This window comes from Lissotriton vulgaris, chromosome 6 (genome assembly GCF_964263255.1).
Source record: "Lissotriton vulgaris chromosome 6, aLisVul1.2, whole genome shotgun sequence".
Taxonomy (NCBI): domain Eukaryota; kingdom Metazoa; phylum Chordata; class Amphibia; order Caudata; family Salamandridae; genus Lissotriton; species Lissotriton vulgaris.
Genome location: NC_141694.1, coordinates 1,754,209,634 through 1,754,235,535, shown reverse-complemented (window position 1 = coordinate 1,754,235,535; position 25,902 = coordinate 1,754,209,634). Strand labels below are relative to the sequence as shown.

At 46.2% G+C, this 25,902-nt stretch overlaps 1 protein-coding gene across 2 annotated transcripts in view; it reads right to left on the bottom strand.

The window, feature by feature from the left end:
* CDC42BPA (CDC42 binding protein kinase alpha) overlaps positions 1-25,902 on the bottom strand; it is a 1,012,118-nt gene that overhangs the window by 463,989 nt on the left and 522,227 nt on the right. For both annotated transcript variants that reach the window (XM_086927989.1, XM_086927990.1), the window contains exon 8: positions 8,095-8,343. In XM_086927989.1, the coding sequence (XP_086784115.1) occupies positions 8,095-8,343 (249 nt within the window). The remainder of the gene's footprint in view (positions 1-8,094; positions 8,344-25,902) is intronic.

The window sequence follows — 25,902 nt, the reverse complement described above, 5'->3', positions numbered from 1 at the left end:
TGTCTGATTGGACATACAATCTTTTTCCTCTAAGCTATCTTTTACGAAAAATGCCAAACTTAATTCATTGTAACTATATGGAATCTATAATGACGCTGACTTTTTTGTGAATACTTCATAACGTCATCAATGGACAAAAATATGGTTTCAGGATAAGAAGATTATTTTCTACAGTAATAAAAACTATCTGGAACAGTGAAAAGACAGGCAAGTACATTTATACGTCATCGTCTTTTCAAATGCCTCTGTTTCCTATACCTCTGGGATTCTGCAATGGGGTAAGAACTTTAAAACACAGTTTGGTTCAACATCGTTTTTGCCACCAATTGGCTAGTTAAAGATCTCTGGTGCACTATCACACATCAGCTCACACAGTCAACGAAACAATTAATGTAATAAACTCCTTACAATCACAAGCTGAGGATGCTTGTCATCATTATTTAGATGGCATAGTAGTATGCCTTGCGTACATTTGGTTGAATCATATACATCCATCTGAAATGACAGCAGTTTCAGCCAACAAATGAGCTGCCATTCTGGCCATGGACATATCACAGGAGATTAATCCCCAGTGACAATGTTCATAACTAATACAAACATTTATTATTTGAGTAAATGGATTTAGCAATGTATGTGCAGCAGTGTGCTATTCTCTATCCAGAATCATCTTTTCATACATATAAAACAATAACCCTAATGTTTGACACAATACAGAGGTTTCTCTAAACACAGAAACCCCCGTACAAAAAATCCCATTGTCAAAGTACTCCTTTTCAGATTTACTGACAATGAAAATCATTTTTCTGAGAACGACCGTGTTGACATTTATTTCGGTTTATGGAAAGCAAACATATTCTGTGAGTTATCCCACTAAACAGAAATTGTGAGACCCTTCACTTCATGCCAAAATCAAGCCCTAATAATCAAATCCAATATAAAGTGATAAAACCTGCAAAGAGCTAAATGCGACAAAGAAAAAAGGTATTACTGAGGCATGCCTTCGAAAAACACCCTCTTGTGTGAGAAAAATATTTATATGAAAAAGAAATAACTAAAAGAGAATCGGACTCTATCCCAACAGGCAAGGAAATCATCTGATGAGTGGCTTCCTGTTGACGTCATCATGCTATCTATACAAGACTCCTCATATAAATTATATGCTATATATTTTTTTAATCATGTTCCTAGATTGTGTGTGTGAAGCAAACATGACAATCAATATATGTCCCCCACGCTGGAGAAAGGATCTTAACAATTTAAAAGAACAATAGTTACTTACCTGTAATCTGTGGTTCTCCAGTATTGGTGTCTTTCATAGATTCACATGCCTGAATCATTCCCCGTCGTCGGAGTGGGAGTCCCACGGTACATAAAAAAGCAATAAAATGCTATAAATATATAGTAATACCAATAGAAATGAACCAGGAAGTAAAACAGCCAATGGTACAGTAGGCAAAAACTTCCCATCTATGACTATCATAGTCATTTTGTATAGTCCAAACTACAGCCAATCAGGCGCCAGCACCCACCAGAATGTTCTCCCCAGAGGCTCAGGCTCTCAGATTTTCTCGCAAGGAGTGAAGGTAAACCATAATAGCCTAGAAAGCCTCTGAGGGGAGGTGGGCGGGTTGCATGTGAATCTATGAAAGACACCAATACTGGAGAACCACAGATTACAGGTAAGTAACTATTGTTCTTCTCCAGTATTAGGGGTGTCTTTCATAGATTCACATGCCTGAATCAGAGTAGCTAGCAGTACATATCTTTGCTGAACAGACGCTCATAACACCCAGCTTGTCAGCTAGTAATGTAAATAACAATGCGAAGTGAATAAACACATATCATATAAAGCATAACATAATGCAATCAAGAAAATATGTGAAAAACATAACATAAGAAGCGTCTGACAGCAGAACACAAGGAGGTGGGAAACAGAGGCTCACCTTAATGAAACAGGTTCCGTAGAACAGCTCGACCCACAGAAGTATCGGCCTCGCTGATGGACTCTAGACAGTAATGTCTGGTAAAGGTATGGCGACTCGCCCAAGTCGCCGCCTTGCAGATCTGCTGAAGTGGGACTCCAGCGAATAAGGCCGTAGATGAGGAGACTGCTCTTGTAGAGTGCGCTCTGGGCGCAGATGGTAAAGGTCTCCCGGCCTGTGCATGGCAAAAGGCAATGGCAGCAGATATCCATCTTGCAATAGTCTGTTTTGATACTGCCTGCCCTTTACGAATCGCACCGTAGGTAATGAACAACTGGTCAGAGGTGCGTACAGCAGAAGTTCTTTGTAGATAGAATTTGAGACATCTTCTAATGTCAAGCGAGTGTAAAGCTCTTTCCGCAGGAGTTTGCGGGTCTGGAAAAAATGATTTAAGAACAACAGGTTCGTTCAGATGAAAATCCGAAGGCACTTTAGGAATGTATTTGGGATTTGTGCGAAGTATGACAGAATCGCTAGTGAATTGGAGGAAAGGATGATGAACAGTGAAAGCTTGGATATCACTAACTCTCTTGGCGGATGTTAAGGCTAAAAGCAGTGATACCTTCCATGAAAGATACTTCAAGTCAGCTCGATGGATGGGCTCAAATGGGTGACGCATGAGTTGACCCAGGACCACATTCAGATGCCACAAAGGAGGTGGACGACGTACTGGAGGGAACATTCTAAAGAGACCCTTAAAGAACTGTTGGATAATTCTTGATGAATACAGAGAATTGGACCCATCCTGTCGATATCTGGATATTGCAGCCAGAAATACTTTCAAAGTAGCATGGGACAGACCTGTTCGTGCCAACTGCAAGAAAAAAGGAAGAATTTCCTCAGGCTTTGCCAAAAAGGGGTGAACACCTGCTGAACGGCACCAGATACAGAAGCGTTTCCATTTGAGACTGTAAGTCTTGATGGTTGCGGGTGCTCTAGCTTTGGCCAACACCTCTTTACAGTCTGCTGGGATGTTCAAGTGTGCAAACTCATGGTGTTCAGGAGCCAAGCCGCTAATCTCAGCGATGCTGGGTCCGGATGGAAGACTTGACCTTCCTGAACACTGAGCAAGTTCGGGATTGGATGTAACTGAATTGGTTTGCTCTCTGATAGTAGGAGGAGCTCCGTAAACCAATACTGGCGCGGCCATCTGGGCGCGATCAGGATCAGTCGGCAAGGTTCCTTCCTCATCTTCCGCAGAACCCTGGGGACTAACGGAATCGGTGGGAAAGCGTACGCAAACCTCAGGGACCAATCGAGGGAGAATGCATTCCCCAGAGAATTCTTGTGGGGGTGCCAGCTGGCGAAGCTCAGGCATTTGCTGTTGGTACTTGTCGCAAATAGGTCCAGGTCTGGCCAACCCCACTGATGAAAGATGTGGTCCACTGTGTTCTGGTGAAGCTCCCATTCGTGGTTGGTGATTGTGGTCCTGCTGAGTGCATCCGCAAGGACGTTTTCCGTTCCCGGAACATGCACCGCATGCAACTGTACATTGTGGTGAAGAGCCCATGTCCATAATTCCTGCGCCTCTTGAGACAGGAGAAGAGATCGAGTTCCTCCCTGTTTGTTGACGTAGTGCATACTTGTTGTGTTGTCTGTTCTTATCAACACATTGGTGTTCTGAATGATGGCACAAAACGCCTTGAGGGCAAGAAAAATGGCTCTCAGTTCCAAACGATTGATGTGCCACCGTTTCTGTTGCACAGTCCATTTGCCACTGATCGTGAGGCCTTGCAGATGAGCCCCCCAGCCCTCGAGGGATGCATCTGTAGTGATGGTGAGACTTGGTGGTTCTTGAAGGAACGCATGACCCTGACTGAGATGACACCCCTGTGTCCACCACAGAAGAGACTCTTTCATGAGTGGTGTGATTTGAATGAGGTCCTCGAAAGTGCCTGAAACCTGTTGCCACTGCAGGGCTAGTTCCTCCTGGAGCGGCCTCATTTGAAGCCGGCAATTTGGAAGTAATGGAATACAAGCCGATGCCATCCCCAGAAAGGATTTGTATAGTCGGACAGAAACTGACTTTCTTTGCATGAGATCTTGTGCTAGCCGACTTATTTTCATTTGTCTCTCCTTGGAGACGAAAGCTTTGCATTTGTGAGTGTCCAACATTGCTCCTAAGAATGCTATTCTTTGAGACGATTGCATTTGGGATTTGGAGAAATTTATTGTCAGGCCTAGAGACTGAAACAGGTGGAGACACTGGTGAAGGTGACGTTGAACGGTGCCATGAGAATTGGCCTTTATAAGGCAATCGTCCAGATATGGGAAAATTTGTATCCCCTCCAGCCGGAGGTGCGCAGCTACTGGGGCTAAAACCTTCGTAAAAACTCTTGGAGCTGACCGTAGTCCAAATGGAAGGACTTTGAATTGGTAGTCTCTGCCAGCCACCCTGAAGCGAAGGAATTTCCTGTGGCGAGGTAGGATGGGGATGTGAAAATATGCATCCTGGAGGTCTAGGGTGACCATGCAATCTCCCGATGATAAAAGATGCAGAATTTCTTGAAGAGAGAGCATCCGGAATGTCAATTTCCTTAGGTATTTGTTTAATGCTCGAAGATCGAGGATCGGGCGCCACTCCCCGTTCTTCTTTCTGATCAGGAAGAACCTGGAGTAAAATCCTAGTCCTCTCATCCTCTGAGGAACGCTCTCGATAGCTCCTTTTTGTATCATCATTTTGATTTGGGTAAGCAGCTCCTTCAGGTGAGCTGGAGGCGGGCCCTTTGGCGGTACATTTGGGGGAAATTTTTCGAATTCTAGGGCATGGCCCCTGGCGACAATATCCAGGACCCATTTGTCCGTTGTTATCGACTGCCAATTGGAGTAAAATTTGGAGATTCTTCCGCCAAGTCTTTTGAGAGGGTGAAAAGACGGTGGTGGCAGGTGAAAAATATCATTGTCGCTTGTCCTTGCCGCGGTATGTAGCCCTACCCCTGTTTGGGGTGTATTGAGATTTTTTCTGCCCATAAGACTGGTAGCGCTGATTTTGGTAGCGCTGATTACCCTGACGGTATGAGGATTGTTGATGTTGTTGCTGGTATCCACCTCTATTGAAGGACGTTCCTCGTCCTCTCGCTCCTCGAAAGGGCGGCTTGTGAAATTGTAGAGTGCCTAAGGATTTGGCCGTTTCGGTATCCTTCTTGATAGTCTGTAAGGCCTCCTCTACCTCGGGGCCGAATAAATATTCGCCATCAAATGGCATGTCTAGAACTCGGTTTTGCACTTCCTGTCTAAAGGCAGTGGAACGTAACCACCCCTGTCTACGGAGAACCGCAGCCCCTGCTAATTGGCGAAAACCTGTAGATGCCACATCAACAGCTGAATCAATTATCTCTTCAGAGGTCCTTTGACCTTCACTGAGAATCTGGAGTGCTTCCGCCTTGGATGGCTCAGGGAGTAGATCGATAAATGGTGAGATGTCAGACCACATTTGACGGTCGTAACGACCTAAGATGGCTAATGCGTTGGCAGCACGGACAGTTGTTGCAGCCATGGTGGAAACTCGTTTTCCTATTGAGTCTAGGCGTCTGCCATCTCTATCCGGCGGTGCCGTAACTGCAGAGGACGGATTTCTGGCCCTTTTCTGAGCCGCCTGGACAATTACCGAGTCAAGTTTTGCTTGTCCAATGAGACAGGCAGGCGTCTTGTCTGGAGCTTTATATTTCTTATCAATTCTTGGCAAGACTGGAGGAATGGAAGCCGGCGTTGACATCACCTTAACACCTTCCTTCCAGATGAATTCCACAATGGGTATTGTCTTAATTTGTCGTCTGGGCTGATCTTTAAAATCGTAAAGGAAACATTCTTGTTGAGTATGCTCCATTTTCATATGAAAACGTGCGGTTGCACGTTCCATCAGCAAGTGAAAATTTGCTACATCAACAGGAGGGGAGGCCGACGCAGTCTGAGGAGATGTAGAAGGAGATTGGACCTGATAGTCCTCCCACTCCGATAAATCATCCACTTCTCCTTCTTCCCGTTGGTCGTCATCTTCCGAGGATTGCGGGTCCTCTTCGTGAGCAGGTTGTGGGTGTGAAGGTGGGCACATCGATGGGAGCACGGGTGGAGGCGTTTCCGAAATTGGAGTTGCTTGTCCAGAACCTGCCGATTCCGAAGGTGGAAACCTCCGATAGTAATCGTCCAGCATAAATTGTAAGTTGGATATTAAATCCAAAGGCACTTGAGCAACAGGGGTAGTGACAGGCATCGATACGTCAGCAGGAGAGTGAGGATCCTCACATTCATCATCTTGAAGTTTAATATGTAACTCCGATGGACTAGTGGCTTGTCCAAAAGTATTCTGGACCATCTCATTGTCACTGTCAGAATCCAGTAGTTGGTCTGGGACTTCAGAGGACACCTTGTGAGGTGAAACACGTAGGGGTGAAAGCCTCATTACAGTGTTGCGCAGCTGTTCTGCTGCTTGGCGTGGTGTTAAAAACACCGTCGACGGAGACCACACCTGTAGTGCCGTGCATGAGGATAACTGCGGTGTCGTCGGAGGGTTAACTTCCGATGGATTTGTCGTCGACGGATCACCTCTCGTCGACGGGACACTTTTCGGCAACGAAATAGTCGTCGTCGACGGGACACTCGTCGTCGACGGAAGACCTGTCGTCGACGGGACACTCGTCGTCGACGGGACACTTGTCGTCGACGGGACACTCTTCGTCGACGGGACACTCTTCGTCGACGGGACACTCTTCGTCGACGGGACACTCTTCGTCGACGGGACACTCTTCGTCGACGGGACACTCTTCGTCGACGGGGCACTCTTCGTCGACGGGACACCCTTCGTCGACGGGACACCCTTCGTCGACGGGACCGTCTTCGTGGACGAGTCACTCCTCGTCGACGGTGGTATTTTCGTCGACGGCGTAGAGCCTGACGACGAGCCCGTCGACGGAGTCTTTTTCGTCGGCGGTAAAGCCTTTAAAGACGTCGACGACGAGGCGTCGACGACGGACGTCGACGAAATAGGCCTCACAGAAACAAAAACCATCGTTGGAGATGCCGTAGACGAGGACATAACCATACTAGGTTTAGGAGATGAAAATGTTACCGTAGATGTCACTGAAGTCGTCGTTCTCGTCGACGAGGAAGCTGAAGAAGACTTCACAGGAGGCGGAGATGAATTCTGTGGTAAAATCCTGTCAGAAGATAGGGGAAGCTTGAGTTTTTTCACCCTTGAGGAAGCAGAAGCGCCTTCCATGCCCCTGGAGGTGGGGACAGCCTGAGAAGTGGAAGGCTGATCCAGTCCTTTAGCAGGTGGTTGTTTTTTAGGTAGTTTAGCCTTGGGAGATGACATTCCCTCAGGCGCAGATCTCTTCCTGGAGGCTGAAGTGGAAGCAGAGGTGACACTGTCTACTTCTGAAACAGTATTAGAAGAATCCTTTAGCCTCTTCAACCACAGCAGTAAACGACCCTCTCTATCTCTGAGAGTCTTCTGAGGCATGGTTCTGCAGATTTTACAATCAGAGGCCTGGTGGTCTGGGTAGAGACAATAAATACACTTTTTGTGTGGATCCTTCTCAAAAAGCCGAGGCTTACCACAGCAGTCACAGGCTCTGAAGAGAGATTTCTTTGAAGACATCCTGAAGAGAAGACACAGATGAAGTAGAAGTTAGAAAAACTGAGCAGAGCTCAGGGAGACTCCCTTCACACGACGTGCGGTAGAAAATCTGAGAGCCTGAGCCTCTGGGGAGAACATTCTGGTGGGTGCTGGCGCCTGATTGGCTGTAGTTTGGACTATACAAAATGACTATGATAGTCATAGATGGGAAGTTTTTGCCTACTGTACCATTGGCTGTTTTACTTCCTGGTTCATTTCTATTGGTATTACTATATATTTATAGCATTTTATTGCTTTTTTATGTACCGTGGGACTCCCACTCCGACGACGGGGAATGATTCAGGCATGTGAATCTATGAAAGACACCCCTAATACTGGAGAAACATAAATATCTTACTTCTACATGTGTCTCGAACTTCTAGATGTGAAAACAGAAAAATACGAAATTACAAAAATATGTACAAAAGATAGAACTAAAAATTGGACTGAGCACTCTTTTAATGCAAACTTTCGGACAAAAGATAAAGTTTAACTTACAGAGTTTTTCAAACAGTCATCGTCCACATCAAAATTTGACGTATCGGTTGGACTGCTGACCTCCGGAATGTAAGGTGCTTCACAGTTTCTAATATTGTCCCAGTCAATGCCCGCAAAGAAAGGGTGGCTTTTAAAATCTTCTATCCCGTTCTGCCCAAGTCGGTGCTCTCTGCTACAGATGAGCCTTCTGACAAGGTCCTTGGCATTTTCAGACACATCTGCCACATGCGCAGGAAACTGGAACCTTTCCTGAAGAGCCAAGAAAAAAGTCACATTAGTGAAAAGTAATTACTTTATCTTACATCAACTAAACTTTCCTTCCTGTTACAAACTGATGTATTATTTAAGAAGTGAATTCTGTGGGATTGCTAGCAAGTCTAGGGCGAAATTAGCATTACGACAGAGTAATTAACGTAATTTGGGTAATTTTGCGTGAAGTTCCTGAAATTATGCTATTACGTCACATCATGCAGACATGTGCCATCTGCAGTAAAAATGTACTGCAAATACATGAGAACAACACGAACGACAGAGCTTAAGTAGCTTTTATTCACAATGCTTTTGTTTTTCTGCGCTACTTTTTAGAACTAAAATGGAAGCTTGCATCTAAAATAGAAGTGCACATCTTGTTAAAAAATACAGTGCCGGGGGGCGTGGCCGACTGCCGAGCATGGCGGCAGCTTGAATCGGGAGCTCCGCAGGGCAAACCGGCCCGCGCAATCATCCGCATTAATATTCGCACTGTGACCCGCTCGAAGGAGTGAAGTCGGCTCGGGGAGGCAAGCGGCACACTTTAAGCCGCCCCCGGTGAAAATCCGACAACTGGAGGTGACCCGATCGGCGAAGGAGCATTGAGGCCTCCGTGTTCTCAGCGGCACCGGCCTGGAGTGCCTAGCGAGTCCGACCGGAAGTCCGCACTGATCGGCTGGAGGGCGGTGACTCTGACCGGCGCCCATAACCCAACGGCGGTAAAACCGCACCAGTGAGTACCGGACACACCGCGGCAGCCGGCGGACACCGGAACGGCTGCCGCATCAGAAATCAGAAGTGGGGGGTGCGTTTCCCACGCATACGGAGTAGGCGCCCTGGCGAACTGAGACGTCCCTATCCTTTGGCGGCGCCATCTTGGTACTGTACGGGCGGCCGGGAGCCCGCACACACGGCACAGTGGGGGAGAAGCGCCTGGAAATACCCAACCCGCTCGCAGCCCGGTGAGTCGGAAGCTACCCCGTAGCTGAGTAGGGGAAGGGCGGTGCTCACAGCCTGATAACAACAGCACTCAAAGCATCAATGGCATCACAGCAATAGATAGTACCTGAAGGGGGAGATCTGGCCTGGCGACTCGGCCACACACCATTGTAACTGACTGGCGAGGGACTACGCCGATATCGACCGCCACCCACGAGGTACACATAGCTCAGACACCGCTGGCAGCGCATCTCAACTTCACGACAGGGGGTGCTGCGACGAACACGGAGGGACTGACCACTCGCGTGGAGAGCCACTGGCTGGCAAAGACCAGGAACGGACACCGGGGGGCTACAGTGCACTGCAATCTGGGCTCCTGCACTTTGCTACTACAACGCCTCACTGGGGATTAGTGAGGCCAGTGAGTGGCTAGTCATAGAACCATTACATAGACCGAAAATACAGAGCCAAACGCAGCGCCATGGCGGGCAAGAACACGAGGAACACGACGACGCAAGCGAAGCTTGATAAATTTGCATATGCTCAGGGGAGACATTCACAGGGACCGGGGCGTTCATCCAATGGTGCAAATACAGACACGAATGAGACCGGGAAAGTTACCCTGGAGGACATAATGAAAACCCTCACTGAGGTCCAGGCGACGGTGGGCACCATTTCCTCCGAAGTCAACCTGCTCAGAGCTGACTTTAAAAAGATGTCCGAAAGGGTGTCCCAAGTTGAGGTGGTCACTAAGTCGCTCATCGAGGACACCTCAGATCTACAGGTGGCGATGGAACGAATGGAAAAGGCCACAAAGCTACTTCAGGAAAAGCTGGATGACCAGGAAGGGCGCTCCCGAAGGAACAACGTCCGCATCCTAGGCCTTCCGGAATCGGAAGGGAAAGGCGCCATGGACCTATACATCGAAGATCTTATCAAAACCAAGCTGCAGCCTAAAGGTCTGTCTAACTTCTTCTCTGTCGAGAGGGCGCACCGGGTCCCTGGAGGTGCGGCCAAACCGGGAGCCACGCCGCGACCAGTGCTGGCCAGGCTATTCAACTTTAGGGATAGGGACGCCATACTGCAAGCAGCAAGGGTAGCACCGCCTGTGAAAGTGCAAAACTCAACTCTAGCATTCTTTCCAGATTATACGGCGGAGGTGGCTAGACGACGAAAGTCCTTCACTGAAGTGAAAAAGACGTTACGTGACAGGGGCCTACCCTATTCGATGCTTTTCCCCGCCAAATTACGGATTGTGGCAGAAGGGAAGACGTGGTTTTTCGACACGCCTGAGGTGGCAAGAGAGTGGTTGGATGGCTGGAGGCCGGTGGGCAAACCCCAACGCCCACGCAAGGAACGCCAAGAACACTGCAATGAGAGGTCGACGGAACACCAGGCAACTAGCCCGGCTACAGAGCACGGCGCCGCCGCGGGATTGGACTCTGATCTTGAGAGGGACCCATTTGATTCCGGGCAACCTAGCCAGGGTTGACGAGCGGAGCTATATACGAGTTGACAAGTACACTGCCCTTGAGACCACGAGCTGATGGAACTGAGTAGGGCGGGCACTGGCCGGTGCCTATAGGGGACTCACCAACCCCACGTGCAAGTAAGAATAGATAGGGAGGGATCTAAGCACTCTGCCAAGTTGGGGATGCGGGCGGGAACTCGTCCGTGGAGCAGGGGAGCAGGGAGGGGGGGAGGGGGGAAAGTTGTATTGTTACAGTTCTGGTTTCTGGTCATCACTATGTTCATGCAAGGTACAATTGCATTGCTAACCGTCAGTGCAAGATGCCCCGGCGCACAGCACACCATGCTGGCGCCACCACATTACTTCGTATTGGCTTCGTTGGTTATGAACCCTCATGGCGCAACACAATCAAGCAGCACACACTGAGGACGCCCCTTTAATGACAATGGTCTCCCCACTGAAACTGCTCACATGGAACTTCAGAGGGTTGGGGGATAAAATTAAGCGAGGTTTGGTACTGCAAACCATCAAACGCTATAGATCTGAACTGGTACTGCTTCAAGAAACACATTTGGCAGGGGCTACTTGTAAAGCACTCAATAGGCGTGGCTACTCCATGGCAGTACACGCTGAATTTACTACGGGCTCCAGAGGCACTGGGATACTCCTTAAGAATAACTCATCCTTTATGGTAGACAGCCGAAAGACAGACGATCAGGGACGTTTTGCGGCGCTCTCTGGTCAATGGGAAGGGAGGACCCTCAATGTGGTATCGGTATACATCCCCCCGGCGCTCCACTCTACAGCACTGCCGGCACTTGGGCAGTTTCTTCTTGACCTACCGGAGGGTGATATGATCATTGGGGGGGACTTTAATGCTATCACAGATCCCTTGCTAGACACCTTTCCCTTAAGAGATCGATTGAGAGGGAATGCTACGCTACCGGGTTTCCTGAACGCCTTGGGCCTCACGGATGTGTGGCGTCAACTGAACCCCACGGCGAAACAGTACACGCACTACTCCGCCCCTCACGACAGTCTTTCACGCATTGATTTCTTCTTCTTTCTAGGGGTGAGATTGGGTACCGTAGACAAGCTGGAAATTCTACCTAGAGGCATTTCCGACCACTCCCCGATATCCCTTCATCTTACCACCAAAGAACAGAAGCGCGCTAGAATATACCCGATATATCCCAACTATCTACATATCCCTGAGGTTAGAAAGAAACTTAAACTGACTACAACACACTACTTTAAAGACAACGTGGGCACGGTCACCTCACCGTCGGTGCTCTGGGAGGCGTACAAAACGGTCCTGCGCGGGGCATCCATTTCGGCAATCACAGGGCATAAACGAGAATCCAGAGCGGAACTTGCAAATTTAGAATTAGCGTTACACACAGCAAACACTGCCCACATGACGAACCCCACCCCTGATACCGCGCATGCGTTGCAACTCCGACAGCACCAGCACCAAGCACACCTCACCACGGTCACTAAAGGTCACCTGGCAAACACTGCACACAGAATATATGACGTGGGAGATAAGGCAGGGAAAATGCTGGCGTGGTTAGACAAACGGGGCGGCAGTAACAGGGGGATTCCGCGCATATATGATGCTGAGGGTCAACTGCAGACTCACCCGGAACGGATAGTACGCACCCTGGTACACCTCTTTCAGGGAATATACACACCGACACGGGTGGTCACGGAACAGGAGGCCGTGGAGTCTCTTGGGGACATCGCTATTCCTGTGCTCTCTCCTGAGGCAATGCAAGAACTAGACAAGAGCCTGACAGAGGAAGAAATCCAATTAGCGGTACAAGCGTTGCAGTCCGGCAAGGCACTGGGTCCCAACGGAATACCTGTGGAGTGGTATAAGGCGACAGCTTCGGTGCTGGCCAAGCCCCTCTTGGACATGTACAACGAGAGTGTAGAGAAGGCGATGCTCCCACTGGATCAACGCACAGCCACAATCATAGCCATTCCCAAACCAGCCAAACCACCGACTGCCTGCACCTCGTATCGCCCCATTTCTTTGCTCAATACTGAAGCAAAGATCTTGGCAAAACTCCTGGCCAGTCGTCTGACCCGGCATCTACACACCCTGATACACCCCGATCAGTCGGGCTTCATGCCTCACAGGAGTACAGCGCTGAACTTACGGAGGGTGCATGGAGTGCTGGCGAGGGCGCATCTCCTTACGGACCAGGCGGTAATACTGTCTCTAGACGCCAAGATGGCGTTTGACCTGGTGGAGTGGGAGTACCCGTTTGCTGTCCTGACCCGTATGGGATTCGGCCCAAAGTATCTTGCATGGGTGCGGCTGCTTTACACAGCACCGGTTGCGCAGGTAGTTGCGAATGGTCACATATCGCCAGCCTCCCCACTGGGGCGGGGAACCAGACAGGGATGCCCGCTGTCACCCCTTCTATTTGCATTAGTGCTGGAACCGTTGGCCATCATGCTGAGAGCGACACCACTATTCAGAGGCATCACATGGGAGGAAGGGTGGGAAGATAAAGTCTCCTTATATGCAGATGACATGCTGATATATATGATCAATCCCAATGAGGGGGTCCCTGCCCTGTTGGCTTTATGCGATAAACACGGCAAAGCATCGGGTTACACCCTGAACTGGTCCAAATCCATCCTCTATGTACTAAGGGGCCCAAGTCCGGTGCTACGAGCCGATTGCCCCCTAGAGATAACATCCGCCTCATTTAAATACCTGGGTATTATTATTACTGCGGATGCTGCGACATTCTACGCCGAGAACTTGCTGCCGCCTCTGGCACGCTTACGTGCAGATGTCAAATACTGGGCTACGCTACCGCTGACTCTCCTCGGGCGGGCGGCACTCTATAAAATGATGGCCCTCCCGAGGTTTCTCTATGTGCTTGAGAACTCCCCCTATGTGGTAAACCCGCGATACTTCCGACAGGTAGCTGCATTACTATCCAGTTTGCTATGGAACAATGGCCCAGCACGAATAGCGCAGGCAAAACTGGTAAAGAGCTGGTACGAGGGTGGGATTGCGCTGCCCAATCTCCAATTATATTATTGGGCGTCCCAACTTAAGGTAATCAATCACTGGCTTCACGTCACACGGGAGGACCCCGCATATAAGGCAGACTGGTCACAGCTAGGGATTGAAGGCATGCTTTCAGTGCTGTACAATTATTCGCAAGTGAAGACCCTGCTGGGCCCAACGCTACACACGGCAACACTATGGCACACAGCACAGTCACGTCTGGGGTGGAAGGGAAAGATCACCAGGTTAACTCCGTTGTGGGACACTAAAACACTAGGAACCTTACGGACATGTAAGGGGTTCGCAAGATGGGACACAATAGGAATCTCAGTGGTTGGAGACCTTTGGGACAAGGGGACGGTTATTCCTTTCCCACAGCTCCAACAGCAATATGGTCTGGGCCCCTCGGAAACATACCGGTATGTACAAATCCGGCATGCCCTGCTACAATCGATCCCATCTGACACCACACTCCCAGACGCATCACCACTAGAGGACAGGTTACTAACCGAGTTTATGGAGCAGAAGGCAACCTCACTCACGTACAAAAAACTGATTAACAATCTGCCAGAGCCTACTCAGAAACTCAAGGAGAAGTGGGTGGGGGACCTGGGTGAGATGGATGAGACAGAGTGGAACGAGGCGCTTGCCTCTCCGCGAGAGGTGGGCATCTCAGCCAGATTCCGCCTAGTGCAGCTAAAAATTTGGCATCGCACCTACTATACTCGTACACTACTTCACAAAATAAGAAGGGCGACGCACCCATACTGCCTCAGTGGATGCGGGGAGGAGGGAACGCTGCTGCACACGCTATGGGAGTGTCCTCAGATCCGGGAAGTTTGGAGGCAAGTTATGCGCACAGTCTCTCAAGCCATCAAAGTGTCTGTACTGCCTGAACCCCGTAAGTGCCTGTTGAACGTTTGGGATCCTACAGATCTCGACAGGTATGGACAACTATGGGTCACACTGGCGGTGACGGTGGCCAAAAGAGACATTGCGCAGAGGTGGGGAGCTCCGGAGTTGCCAACGATAGCGGGGTGGATAAGAAATATGGACCTCCTAATGGTAAAGGAGAGAGCAGTTTATGTGATGAGGGCGTGCCCCCGCAAGGGGAATAAGGTGTGGACGCCATGGAACGAATATAGGGGAGAACCATGTGAACCTCGCCGGAGGGTGAGGACTCAGATTCGGAGGAAGACGAGGTCTAGCCGAAAAAGGTGGGCTAGCGCAATGGTGGGGGTAGCCCGGGGCATGCAGAAACGTAACAATACCTTAGGCGCAATGTTGGACAAATGTACCTGCAAAAGACTGTCTGTGAAAAAACACACCTTATTGCTCAATGATGACCATAGTTGGGTTTTAATGTTTTAGCTGTTTCAAATGTCACACACTGTTAGTCTCAGATGCATATATCAGAAATGTACTGTCAGGGACTGTCTTGGGTGCGGGAAGCAGAATTGTGACACGACATGAATAGACTTGTTATTTCTAGATGTTCTAATGCAAGACCGTGGCAGATAATGATAATTACGGACACATGATATGTTTTGTCCATTTCTCATGCTTACACATGCTACTGTTCTGTAACTGCACCTAACGAATGAAAGTATAAATATCTCTTTTGAATTCCTGACAATAAAGAATTTATAAAAAAAAAAAAATACAGTGCCAAATTCCAGTTTTGCATTTACCGTCATTTTGCAAATTTTTCCCCAAATCTTGCATAACACAAAAACAATTAAAGCAAATTTCACAAACCACTATTCCCAACAACGAGTTTTGATACCAGTTCAATATGAAACTCTTCATAGCATTACACATTAGTGAGGTAAAGTCTCACTGGCTAACTCTGCTTTGATCAACTGTTCACAAATTTAAATTCAGACAAGGCTAACTCAACATTCCATTGTTTCAAGCTCGGTAAATGGAGTAACATTACAATAAAGAGCAGTGACACTTTTTGTTTACACCACTTAAAAATTGCAGAAGTGCAGTGCAAAGTGCTATATATAAAAAAACTATTAGCATACAGAAAAAATGCATGTTAAATCATGAAGCCTAGCCGAGAATATATTGATTTTTTCAGACCTGTGACCGCTCCAAGACTAGAAGAACCCTGCATTAAAATTTCAATCAATAGCAGTATCTATCTCTACCACCAGCATTTTTAAGACCCTTCACGTAGAACATCTATCAAAATAAATGGAAGGAATTAAGAGTTCATTGCAGACTCGCTGCTTGATGAGAACTAACTAGAAGAGCGTGATGAGTTGACGGGGCAACCTTCTAAAGCTTCATTTCCATACTCTTTTACCATGAAAAAGTATTGTATCAATTGCAGGGCAAGACAACTTCATCTGATACAGCCAACAGTTTGTCCGTGACTAAATGCAGCCATGTAAAAGCTTATTGGTGAACTGTCTTGACCATCTACTGGAGGCCAAAAAGGCCCCTTTGAGCCTGACTACCTCTTTAAGTGCATCATTATTGTGGAACTTTTTTTCTAACATTCATACGTTTAAATGGACCACTATAATCAACCTTCATCACAAGGCACTATAACGTATTTAGGATTTGTTTTAGAAGTTCTTTTTTTGTTAATAAATTATTTAATTTTGTCCAATTTCTTTATTGTGAATGGAACATTTGTAATCACTTTTCGACTTAAAACACAGTGCCTTTTGAGAAACCTCAATATCAGGGCATAACTGTTTTACATGCAGGATTTCGTGCGTAGATCAATGATTTTTTCCTATCTACATGTAGTCCTTAGACTAACAAACCTTTAATGATCTGACCAGTGGCGATCTCTCTTCGGAATCACTAAATGATTTTTGTGCAAATAAGGTTTTCAAATAACTCTTCCCATTAGATGGAAATAATCTACACAGACTAATAATTAATCCTAATTATCAGGTGTAATTACAAAGCTACTTAAAGAAGAAACAATACATATGTTTCACTAATAAATTCTTTCTACAGAGCTTCATGGCTAGTCACTTGCAGGTTTACCTTACAGTTCAACTATCCATCTAAGCTACTAGAAACATAATTGGTAGTTAGCGACGAGAATATTTTGAAAATGATAGGCTTCATCGTCGCCAGAATGTATTCTGCACAGACATGGGAACCAAGTTGATAACGGTGAGTTCTGGATGATCCGAAAATGCGTGAAGACGACAGCAGTAGTTCAGTCCTTCTATATGCTCCCATTTGACACCGCCAACCATCACCTGCATCTCTGATGACTCCTTCTCCCCTGTATTCAACATGTTACATGCAGACCAATGCCGACTTTTTGCCATCTCGCCAATTGTATCAGCCACCAAGATATTCTCATGTGGGGTTTGGTCCTCAACCAATTTTATCACAATCTGCATGTTTGTCCATTGACCAGCCTAGTGCACTTATTTATTCTACAACTATCCAGGGGACACAAAGAACATCCTTTAGTAGACAGCAATCTGGGCCATTGCCAATAACCTCCAGCTCAGGTTCCAGGTCAGAGATGTCTGCTTGTGCCATAACCAAGTGAAGTTACATGGAAGCAAGAGCTAAAATCCTTGCACCTTTTAATAAAACTTTCCTATAGACAAATACTTCTCAGCAACCTTCTTTGGCAAAAGTCTAACTCCGGCAACTTTTATAAATTTGGCAGTCAAAGTATATTGTGATCTGTTTGATACTCCAGAATAAAGGGGTGGCTCAGTCCTTTTTTTCTTCAGATTTGACTTTTAAGCAGCTCTCTTAATTTGTGCTTTCGAACAGTCTCTCAACAGATTTGTGCACTTACACACTGATGATTAGTAGTCTATGCAATCTGGATTTTACCTTCCAACACCCAGAGATCTGTAATGACGGCCTTGGTGACCTCCAGCCTAGACTACGGTAACGTGCTCTACCTGGGGTCTACCAGGGCGGTCATGCACCCTCTCCAATTGGTTCAAAATGCTGCTGCACGGCTTCTCTGTAGTTGTCGAAAATGAGATCACATCACTGAGCGTCTGAAGGAGCTTCACTGGCTCAATCTTGACAACTGTGTAAAATTCAAGGCACTGTGCTTCATGCACAAGATCAAGATTGGAGTCGCCCCCTCCTATCTTCAGTCCCTCGTTAAACCTTATGTTCCTGCTTGTTCACTTCGTTCTTCTTCCCAACACCTATTTTGTATTCCTAAGTTCAGACTCTCGAGAATGGGCGGTCGCTCTTTCGCTACCTTAGGACCCAAACTCTGGAACTCTCTTCCCTTGGACTTGCGGATGAAGAACTGTCATATTCTCTTCCGTAGAGCCGTAAAGACCCGGCTTTTTGTTCAATAAATTCTCCCCTTGGATTGTATTTTTGCTGCAATTGTCTTTCAGCGCCGGGAAACCCTTACGGGTAGCTGTCGCGCTATATACATTTAATAAATAAATACATAAATAAATAAATAAATAAATGTCTCCTAAGCCTTGATACAGATTCTTTAATGTATTCATAGCTCTTCATCCCAAGCCTTGAAACAAGTAACACATTTCTTTAGCCTTGGCCTCTTTTCAGTGCTGGCTAATAAAGAGGACGTGGAGTTATGGAATTCTTGTTAGTTCATAAAACAATGTTTTAGCACAACCACCTTTTTTGTTTTAACAGATTAATATTTCATCCGTCTCATCACCCAGTGAGGTCTTTCAAACCTGTTTCTAGTTATCCATTTCTTCAGGAAATATGTCGGATGGAAGAGTTGTCTTCACTGAAAATGATCAATAGGGAAGGAAATACTTGTGTGGAAATGAAGCACATCAACCAGATCAATATCAGGAAGGCACTGAATACCTAACTGGTTCAGTTCCCCATTGGCCTGGCACTAGTTTAAGAGAACCTGAAACATCAGGGGACACGATGCACTGTTCACGTCAAGTAGAAGACATTTGACAACTGCCAGGCTTTTGGATTGCTCTTTCTTATATAACCTTTGTAGGATTATTTTGGTTGCAGTTTAGCTACTAAAATGAGAATAAAGGGTAAATTAGGACATTTGGTCACTTCTCTTCTTTGAGTAGCTGAATTTGATTATTGTCGAAGCTCAAGTTACATCCATCCAGGCAGCAACTTTATCACAGAGAGGTACTGACAAAAGGACAGCGATATAACGCATGGTAGAGGAAGACATATAACGGGAACATGCTCAGTGTTGCATATCAGTCAAGAAGCGTTCACAGCACAACAAACATCAGCTGAAATGCAACACTGAGCATGGTCCTGTTATATGTCATCCTCTACAATACATTATATCTCTGCAGTTTGCTTCACAATGCAAAACTATGCTGGCTCTGACCACATGGATTAAAAAAACTAAGAACTTTACATATTCCTTCAGTATACAGTATACAACTCTCTCTGTCCTGGTCACTTTTGCAAAGCTAACTGCTTCAAATACATACACAAGAAAATAGCTGGAATGTGTACCATTAAGGGTGTGTCAGCATTATGAAATCTCACCTTAATAGCTGAGCAAACATAAGAAAAACTATTTCAAACGAACCACTGAAATACAAATAAGGACATGGTATCTTGCATCATTTAGGGCAAAAAAGGGAAGACTTTTGTGATTTAATATCAGACACTTGTTGAGATCCTCAGGAAAGAATATAAAAAAAGAACTGATTGGTTGTATCAATTTCGGTCCGCCTAAGTGTCCTCTGGAAAGAGGACAAAACCGTAGCACATCATTTAAGAGTTTTGTAGGTCACCAATTCTTTCCTTGCAGCGCTTTCAGAAACCAGGATTGTGCAGCTGAGAGAGGACAATGATAAAGTAAATAGGTAGTGAAGTGGTCCACTAGATTTGAGGCATAGGTTCCTGTCTTTACCTATGCCTGTCACAGCAGTTCTTCAGTGGAACAATTCTGCCCTATGAAGTTCCCTGAAGGACCAGAGGTCAGGTCCTGGCATCTCCATCACAGAATATGGGTTGGGGAAACTCTGTAGGCGTCTTAACGGAGTGAAAATGTTTGGGTTTTTTGTACACGTAACCAGGACCTTAAGTGCAGAAGTCTGCATGCCTGGTGCAATGTGTTTTGCATTTAATCCATGTGAAGGTAGAACGGGGTCAGTGTCTGCGTCCAAAACGTTGGAATCAACTCTTGAATATCTTCTCGCTAAAAAGCACCCTTAGTGTAGAGGGCTGGTTCACGAAGATAGGCATACAGAAAGTCCAGTGACGTCAGCCAATCATTGATGCCCAGAAGGACTTAGCTCATGGACAACTGCTTGAGCTTGTCCTGCCGGATGAATACGTTCAAGAGTTGAAAGTGGGGAACGGGTCTCAGTTCGTCTCAAGTACATAAGTTAAACAAATAGACATGTAGGCTATCCGCATTCCAGTTCAAACAGGCAGGACCTTATTCACTGGCCGGTAATACGCTTTAAATGTGGAAAATGCACTTAGTTTAGCCACCAGTGTAAGTAATCAAAAATCAGCAGACCACTAAGACTCCAAATAGAATGGCAGAAAGGCAGTTAGAAGCACCGACATGCATTGAGAAACGACTATACCAGTGATGGAGCTAAAATATTAATGATTGTAAAACTTCAGGTTGAAGAATTGCACTAAGCTTCTAATTTAAAATCAATGCAAGTAAAGCAATCGTGCTTAAGGAATGGCAAAGTGCAGATTTGTCCCCGGTGTAATGTATGTAAGCTACTGATTGCGGTGAGTCGAGCATCTATAGCCAGCACTCTGAGAAGTGCAAACCTAAGGAGGTGCAAATAATGCTTTGCGTGGAAAACATGTTCTCACTGGGTTACCGGACTTCAGAAACAAACTGCCAGATCGACATATCCAAGCCATGCACCTTCCACTGCTTAAAGGTTAAGGAGCTGTGCAAGTGAAAAATTGAGCATTAGTGCAGGAAAAACTTCTCAACTATTCTTCACTGGCAAAAAATTACACTTTAAATGACATAATTGTAAATCGGAGCCAAATGATAACAGGCTCACTAACTGCAATCTCTTTTCTTCCTGTTTATTTGGTATTTACAGTGATACTGAGAACTTTGGGGAATCATTTTGAAGGTAACTGGATTCCTATAACGTCCCACTGCTGTGCTTGATTCTTGGGATTTCAAATTCCTAGTCCGTCCCCCATACTATGGGCAACACTTCCAGCAGAACACCTTTTGTGCTTTATAACAGATTAAAACTGTCTGGTGCAACTTAAAGGTTTAAATAATACCCTTCACAAGGTGTTGCAATGGAACTGAGGCGACGCCACTAGCAGTTGGGGTTAGTATTGTTTGTGACCAATTACTCGTATAATTCACTATAATCTTAATAAAAAGACTAGAAACTAATAATTAAAAGACCCAGTACCGAATTCCAATGATTCTCTTCAACGTAGTCTTTGCAAAGACTTGGAAAAAGAAAGGGAATTATCTCAGACATCTTATTTCTGCTGACAAAGGTTAGAAAAACTCTTTAACCAGATGGCCTACGTAGTGTATAGCACCTTCATATCAAATTTGAGTGTGACCTTTGAACTAAAGGGATCCATTTCTTTTTCAATTGTCTCACTGAATACTTTGACCCAAAACTAAGCCGAGTTCAAATAAATATTCAGCTGACCTAATTTTGGTTGATTCTAATCCTGCTGGTTTGCAGAGTTTGTTACCGGAGTTAGAGGATTATAACACACACAATTCACTAATATAACACAAAAACACAAGGAACGTTGCAGGGGGTAGAACTGAACATATGAAACAAATTAGATTTTAGGGATTGTAAATGACTCAAACTGTCAAATGTTTCAAAGAGAGCTTTTGAAATTGAATTGGCTAAGAACTAACGAAGGCATATAAAATTCTATTGCTCCTTTGGGGGGGGGGGGGGGGGGGGGGCCCAAGTTGTACCTTTCAGGTATTCAAATCAACCAATGATTCAATATAACAATTTGATTTTAATGCATATGGCGGTTTGCACGATATACGTTAAAGTAGGATATACTCAAATGATCTTAGATAGACATTTGACTTCTGAAAGAGTAATCCTCAAGCTTTGACCTCTCTTGAGTTGGTGCATGAAGCTGTTATGAAGTGAGTAGTCGAGTCATCTGTAATCTACCTTCATTGTTAATGGGTGGCAAGTTTATAATCCTGAATCAATGTAAGCTTTATGACGAGATAACATTGTGGATACTATCCTTACCCCAGATACTCAATAATTAAAAGAAATGCTTACGGAGGAGGAGCCAAGATGGCGGACGGACAGGACGTCTGAGCTCCCGGCTCCGCAGCCCGTCTGCTGTTTACACAACATCCTGATCTCTATTCTCGCCTATGACGCGAGCAAATGTATCCACGAACGCGCTGATACTTACCGCGTTCCTCCGATGTCCCCGCCGGCTTTTTTGGTCGAGGATTCGTAGAGTTTGCCGACTTCAGACTCTGCCCACGGACTCTGGCCCGATCACCGCCGCCGGACACCGCTGGTTACGTACGGTGAGACGACCTGGGGCAGGGCCGGCGTCTGGGGGAACGTTACCGGCTGTGGAGGTGGGCAGCTTGGCGAAGCCCCCTTAGCGACGGAGAGGATACTTGTGTGGTTGGGGCCGGGCTGGCGACACTTCCTTTGTTGGGCGGCCAGCGGTCTGAGCGGCATCCATCTTAAAGCGCCAACCACCCGCATTGTCATACAGCCGGGGGCTCTCACACCGCACGAGCCCCGTATTACGAGCAGTATCTCTCTTGGTGGCTCTGACTGCTGTTCCTCCGTGCTATGGAGTCGCCCTCCCCCCTCCGATGTGGGCTAACTGCAGAGATGGTGACGGCGCCGGTCTACCTCGCCGAAAAGGCGGAAGCTCCCATACCCCCGACACTTGCTGCCCTGCCTACTGTCGAGATGGAGGGTGCTCCGGTGGCGCCACTGCACACTGCTGCCAGGCTGAGGCGGGGAACAGACCTGACCTATGGTGACATCCTTCTAGCCCTTATAGACCTAAGGGCGACATGGTGGCGAAACGCTCGAGAGCTGGAGCGGAAGATTGACGAAGCTGTGCCTTCCAGGGGACTACTGCTGCTGTCTGACCCCCCACTGCCTCTCATTCCCTTCGAGGCGGATACAATGTGGTGACAGGAGGATACTGTGGAACGTCCTGTCCCTGGCTACAGTGTCGAGTGTTCTCTTAATGACGAAGCTGCAGTTACAAAGTTTCCTTCAACTCTGAACGCTGAGACTCTGCCTCTGCAAGTGTTGCCACGGCTTTTTCAACATTGCTGGAGTGTGTGTCGTTCTGTGGGGAAAAATATGTTTGTCATTTTGGACATGGTGATGGTCGGTGATTGGGAACTCTCGCTTCCTCTTCCTCTGCTTCTTCTATGCCGGGAGCGGCCATCTTGCTCCTTTGTTCTGCCTGCAGTGCACTCCCAGCGGTGGCCATGGGCTGATGTTGCCCCCCTCGATGATCTTGCCTGATCGCCTGGCCATGACCCGGACTAGAATACTTGTCGATGTATTTGGTGTGTTGCATACGTGTAATTCACTATTGTAGATTGCAATTGCTAATACTTGCAATGGTTTTCCTTGTTTTGGGTCACATATGATGTATCTGATTTTTGTCCCTCCCTAACGTGGTGGGTGTACGTGCGGACTGGGGGCCTGGGGGTCACTATTGTTGTTGGTGGTCACGAACTTTGTTTTTGCTCGGCTGGGGGGGAATCGGGTTGGAACATCACTTTGATTTAAGTTGGGGCGATACGTGGGATATCCCTCCTAATTAGTGGCAATGACTTCTGTATTCGCTCTGTTTTGGTCGACGGGTTGTAGGTCTTGGGCGGGTAGTGGGAACCGGGACTCGGAAATTATGGCCCTCCTCCGGGGTTAGGTGTTTCGCGGGGGTTTTAGATTAGATTTCTCTTTTCTTGGTCCCTATATCTAAGGTGATGTTATATCTTTCTTTCTTCCTTTTCTTATTCTTATTCTATATTTCGGGTTTATGGGGCGACAGATGCGCTGCAGGGGGGGGGGGGGGGGGGGGGGGGTAGGCCGTAGCCTTCGCATGCGTGTAGGGTGGGGGTTGGGGGATGGGTTTTTGTTTCCTTTCTGTTTCTATGGTGCCTTGTTTTTTCTCTTTAATTTATCCCTTCTTTCTTCTCTCTTGGGTCCGTGTCGATGTTGTGGCGGGCGGGTGGCGGTGGACAACTGTTAGGACCTCGGGTCTCATATCCTTGCTGCATACTTTCTTGCTGCCAGGCCGCCTGGGTGTTTCGCCATTTAAATTGTTGGGCCGTGTGTGCCTATGTCGCTATTACTATATTAAGTCCACATGGACCCTGTTCTTGCTTTTAGCTTATTTTTCACTTTTATATTGAAACGAAATAGTTGGACTTTACTAGCTGCTATGAAACTTTAAAAATTAACCTCCATTGATCCTGAGGCGCGTAAGCACACGATCTACAGTGTAACTGCTGACTGCTTGCTAATTGTTATTGTTGTGCTGCTGCGCCACCGTATTGCATGCACCTGTGCTTAACAGTATTTGTGGCCGGCCTGAGGGTTGTGGGCCACTATTTGTACTTTTCTGGATGCACTAATAAAGGTTTTCAAAAATTAAAAAAAAAAGAAATGCTTACTATGTTCAACCATGAAGATGAATATGAAAATATGGCACATTTCACATTATGCTGGTGAATTTTAAATGGAGTTGGGGTACTGCTCAGAAAACTATAATATATGTGTTGCTCCTTAATCCAATATAAGCCCCAGCATTTCACAACAATTTTTATAAAGCTGGCGCTGGTTCAAATATGTTTACATTTTAGCCAGAGTGCATTAATAAGTTGAATTTTACAAATAAACATTCATGTCACCTATACAGGTTCCCCCCAAAAAATGTTTTAATTTTTAATGGAATTTTCTTGAAATGCAAGGTTTAAGTTAAGGTTGCAATCTGAAATGAATGTCTAATTCATACATCAGCTGGATAGTACAAGATACTATAAGATACTTTATATTTTTGGCCGATGGATTGGTCTATAGTCGTACATGCTGGTGTAACAAACTTTTTCAAACAGTGGTTTGAATTATTCAAGAGATACCGTGAAATAACTGGAGATTTTTTGTGTATGTAAAGAATTCTGGAAGTTAACCTAACTGCTGAATACATTAACCGAAAGGAGATGCTAAGCACTTCATTAAACGTATAAATAAATTAATCACAATAGAAATTTAGTGTGTGGAAGATGCCCAACAGCAATGGTGAATGTTAATAGGTGCCCTTACTCATGAGAACCATTTAATTTGACCCTAGTGGATCTGCCATCCTACCTGCCCACATCAATATACAGACTGATAAATCGTTATCAATGGTTAGAAATCATGGTTGCACATTTATCAGGAAGTTAGAACATTGCATTTAGAAACATCTGTCCTCCTTTGTCTTATATGGACTAGAACTCTTAAACAGACGTACTTCAGTCATTGAAAAACTCAAATGTTTTTCCTGGATCTGAAAGGGGAAAGCATTTTCTCTTTAAAATAGGTTTACTTACATGAAAGAACTGAACAGTGCATGCTTCTGAAAGCCAAGAGACCAACAATGGCATAAATTGTAGGCTTGGGCAGTAAATTCCGTTTGCGGAATTTGGGTAATTTCACGTTCCGTGGAGAACACGAAATTACCAAAAATTCTGCAATCCGCAGCTTTGCAGAATTTTTTGCTTGCTCGCGCTTTCAAAATGCGTGTTTGCGAGGTATTTCTCCCCGAGCACGAAACCGCATTCACGAACAGGAAAAAAGCATTGCGAACGGGCGGAACAAGCAATTCCGCGTTTGCGGAACTTTTGCTTGCTCGCTGAGATTTTTTACCGTTTCGCAGAGCTTTGCGTAGCGCGACTACGCAAATTCCGCCCACTAATAATAAACTGATGTCTACAAGTCACTTCAAATGCTGGATCCTGATCCAAATCTAACAGCAGAATATGTTTGGAAAATCACTTAGATGTTGAAGGCATGGACAATTATTTGAAAAATCCTGTTGACCCATTGGAGGGTCTCTCCCAGGACCTCAATGTATAACCGACACTTCATAAAATACTGAAGAATAACCAATAGATTCCTAAAGAAAGTACAAAGCTGGTGTGTGA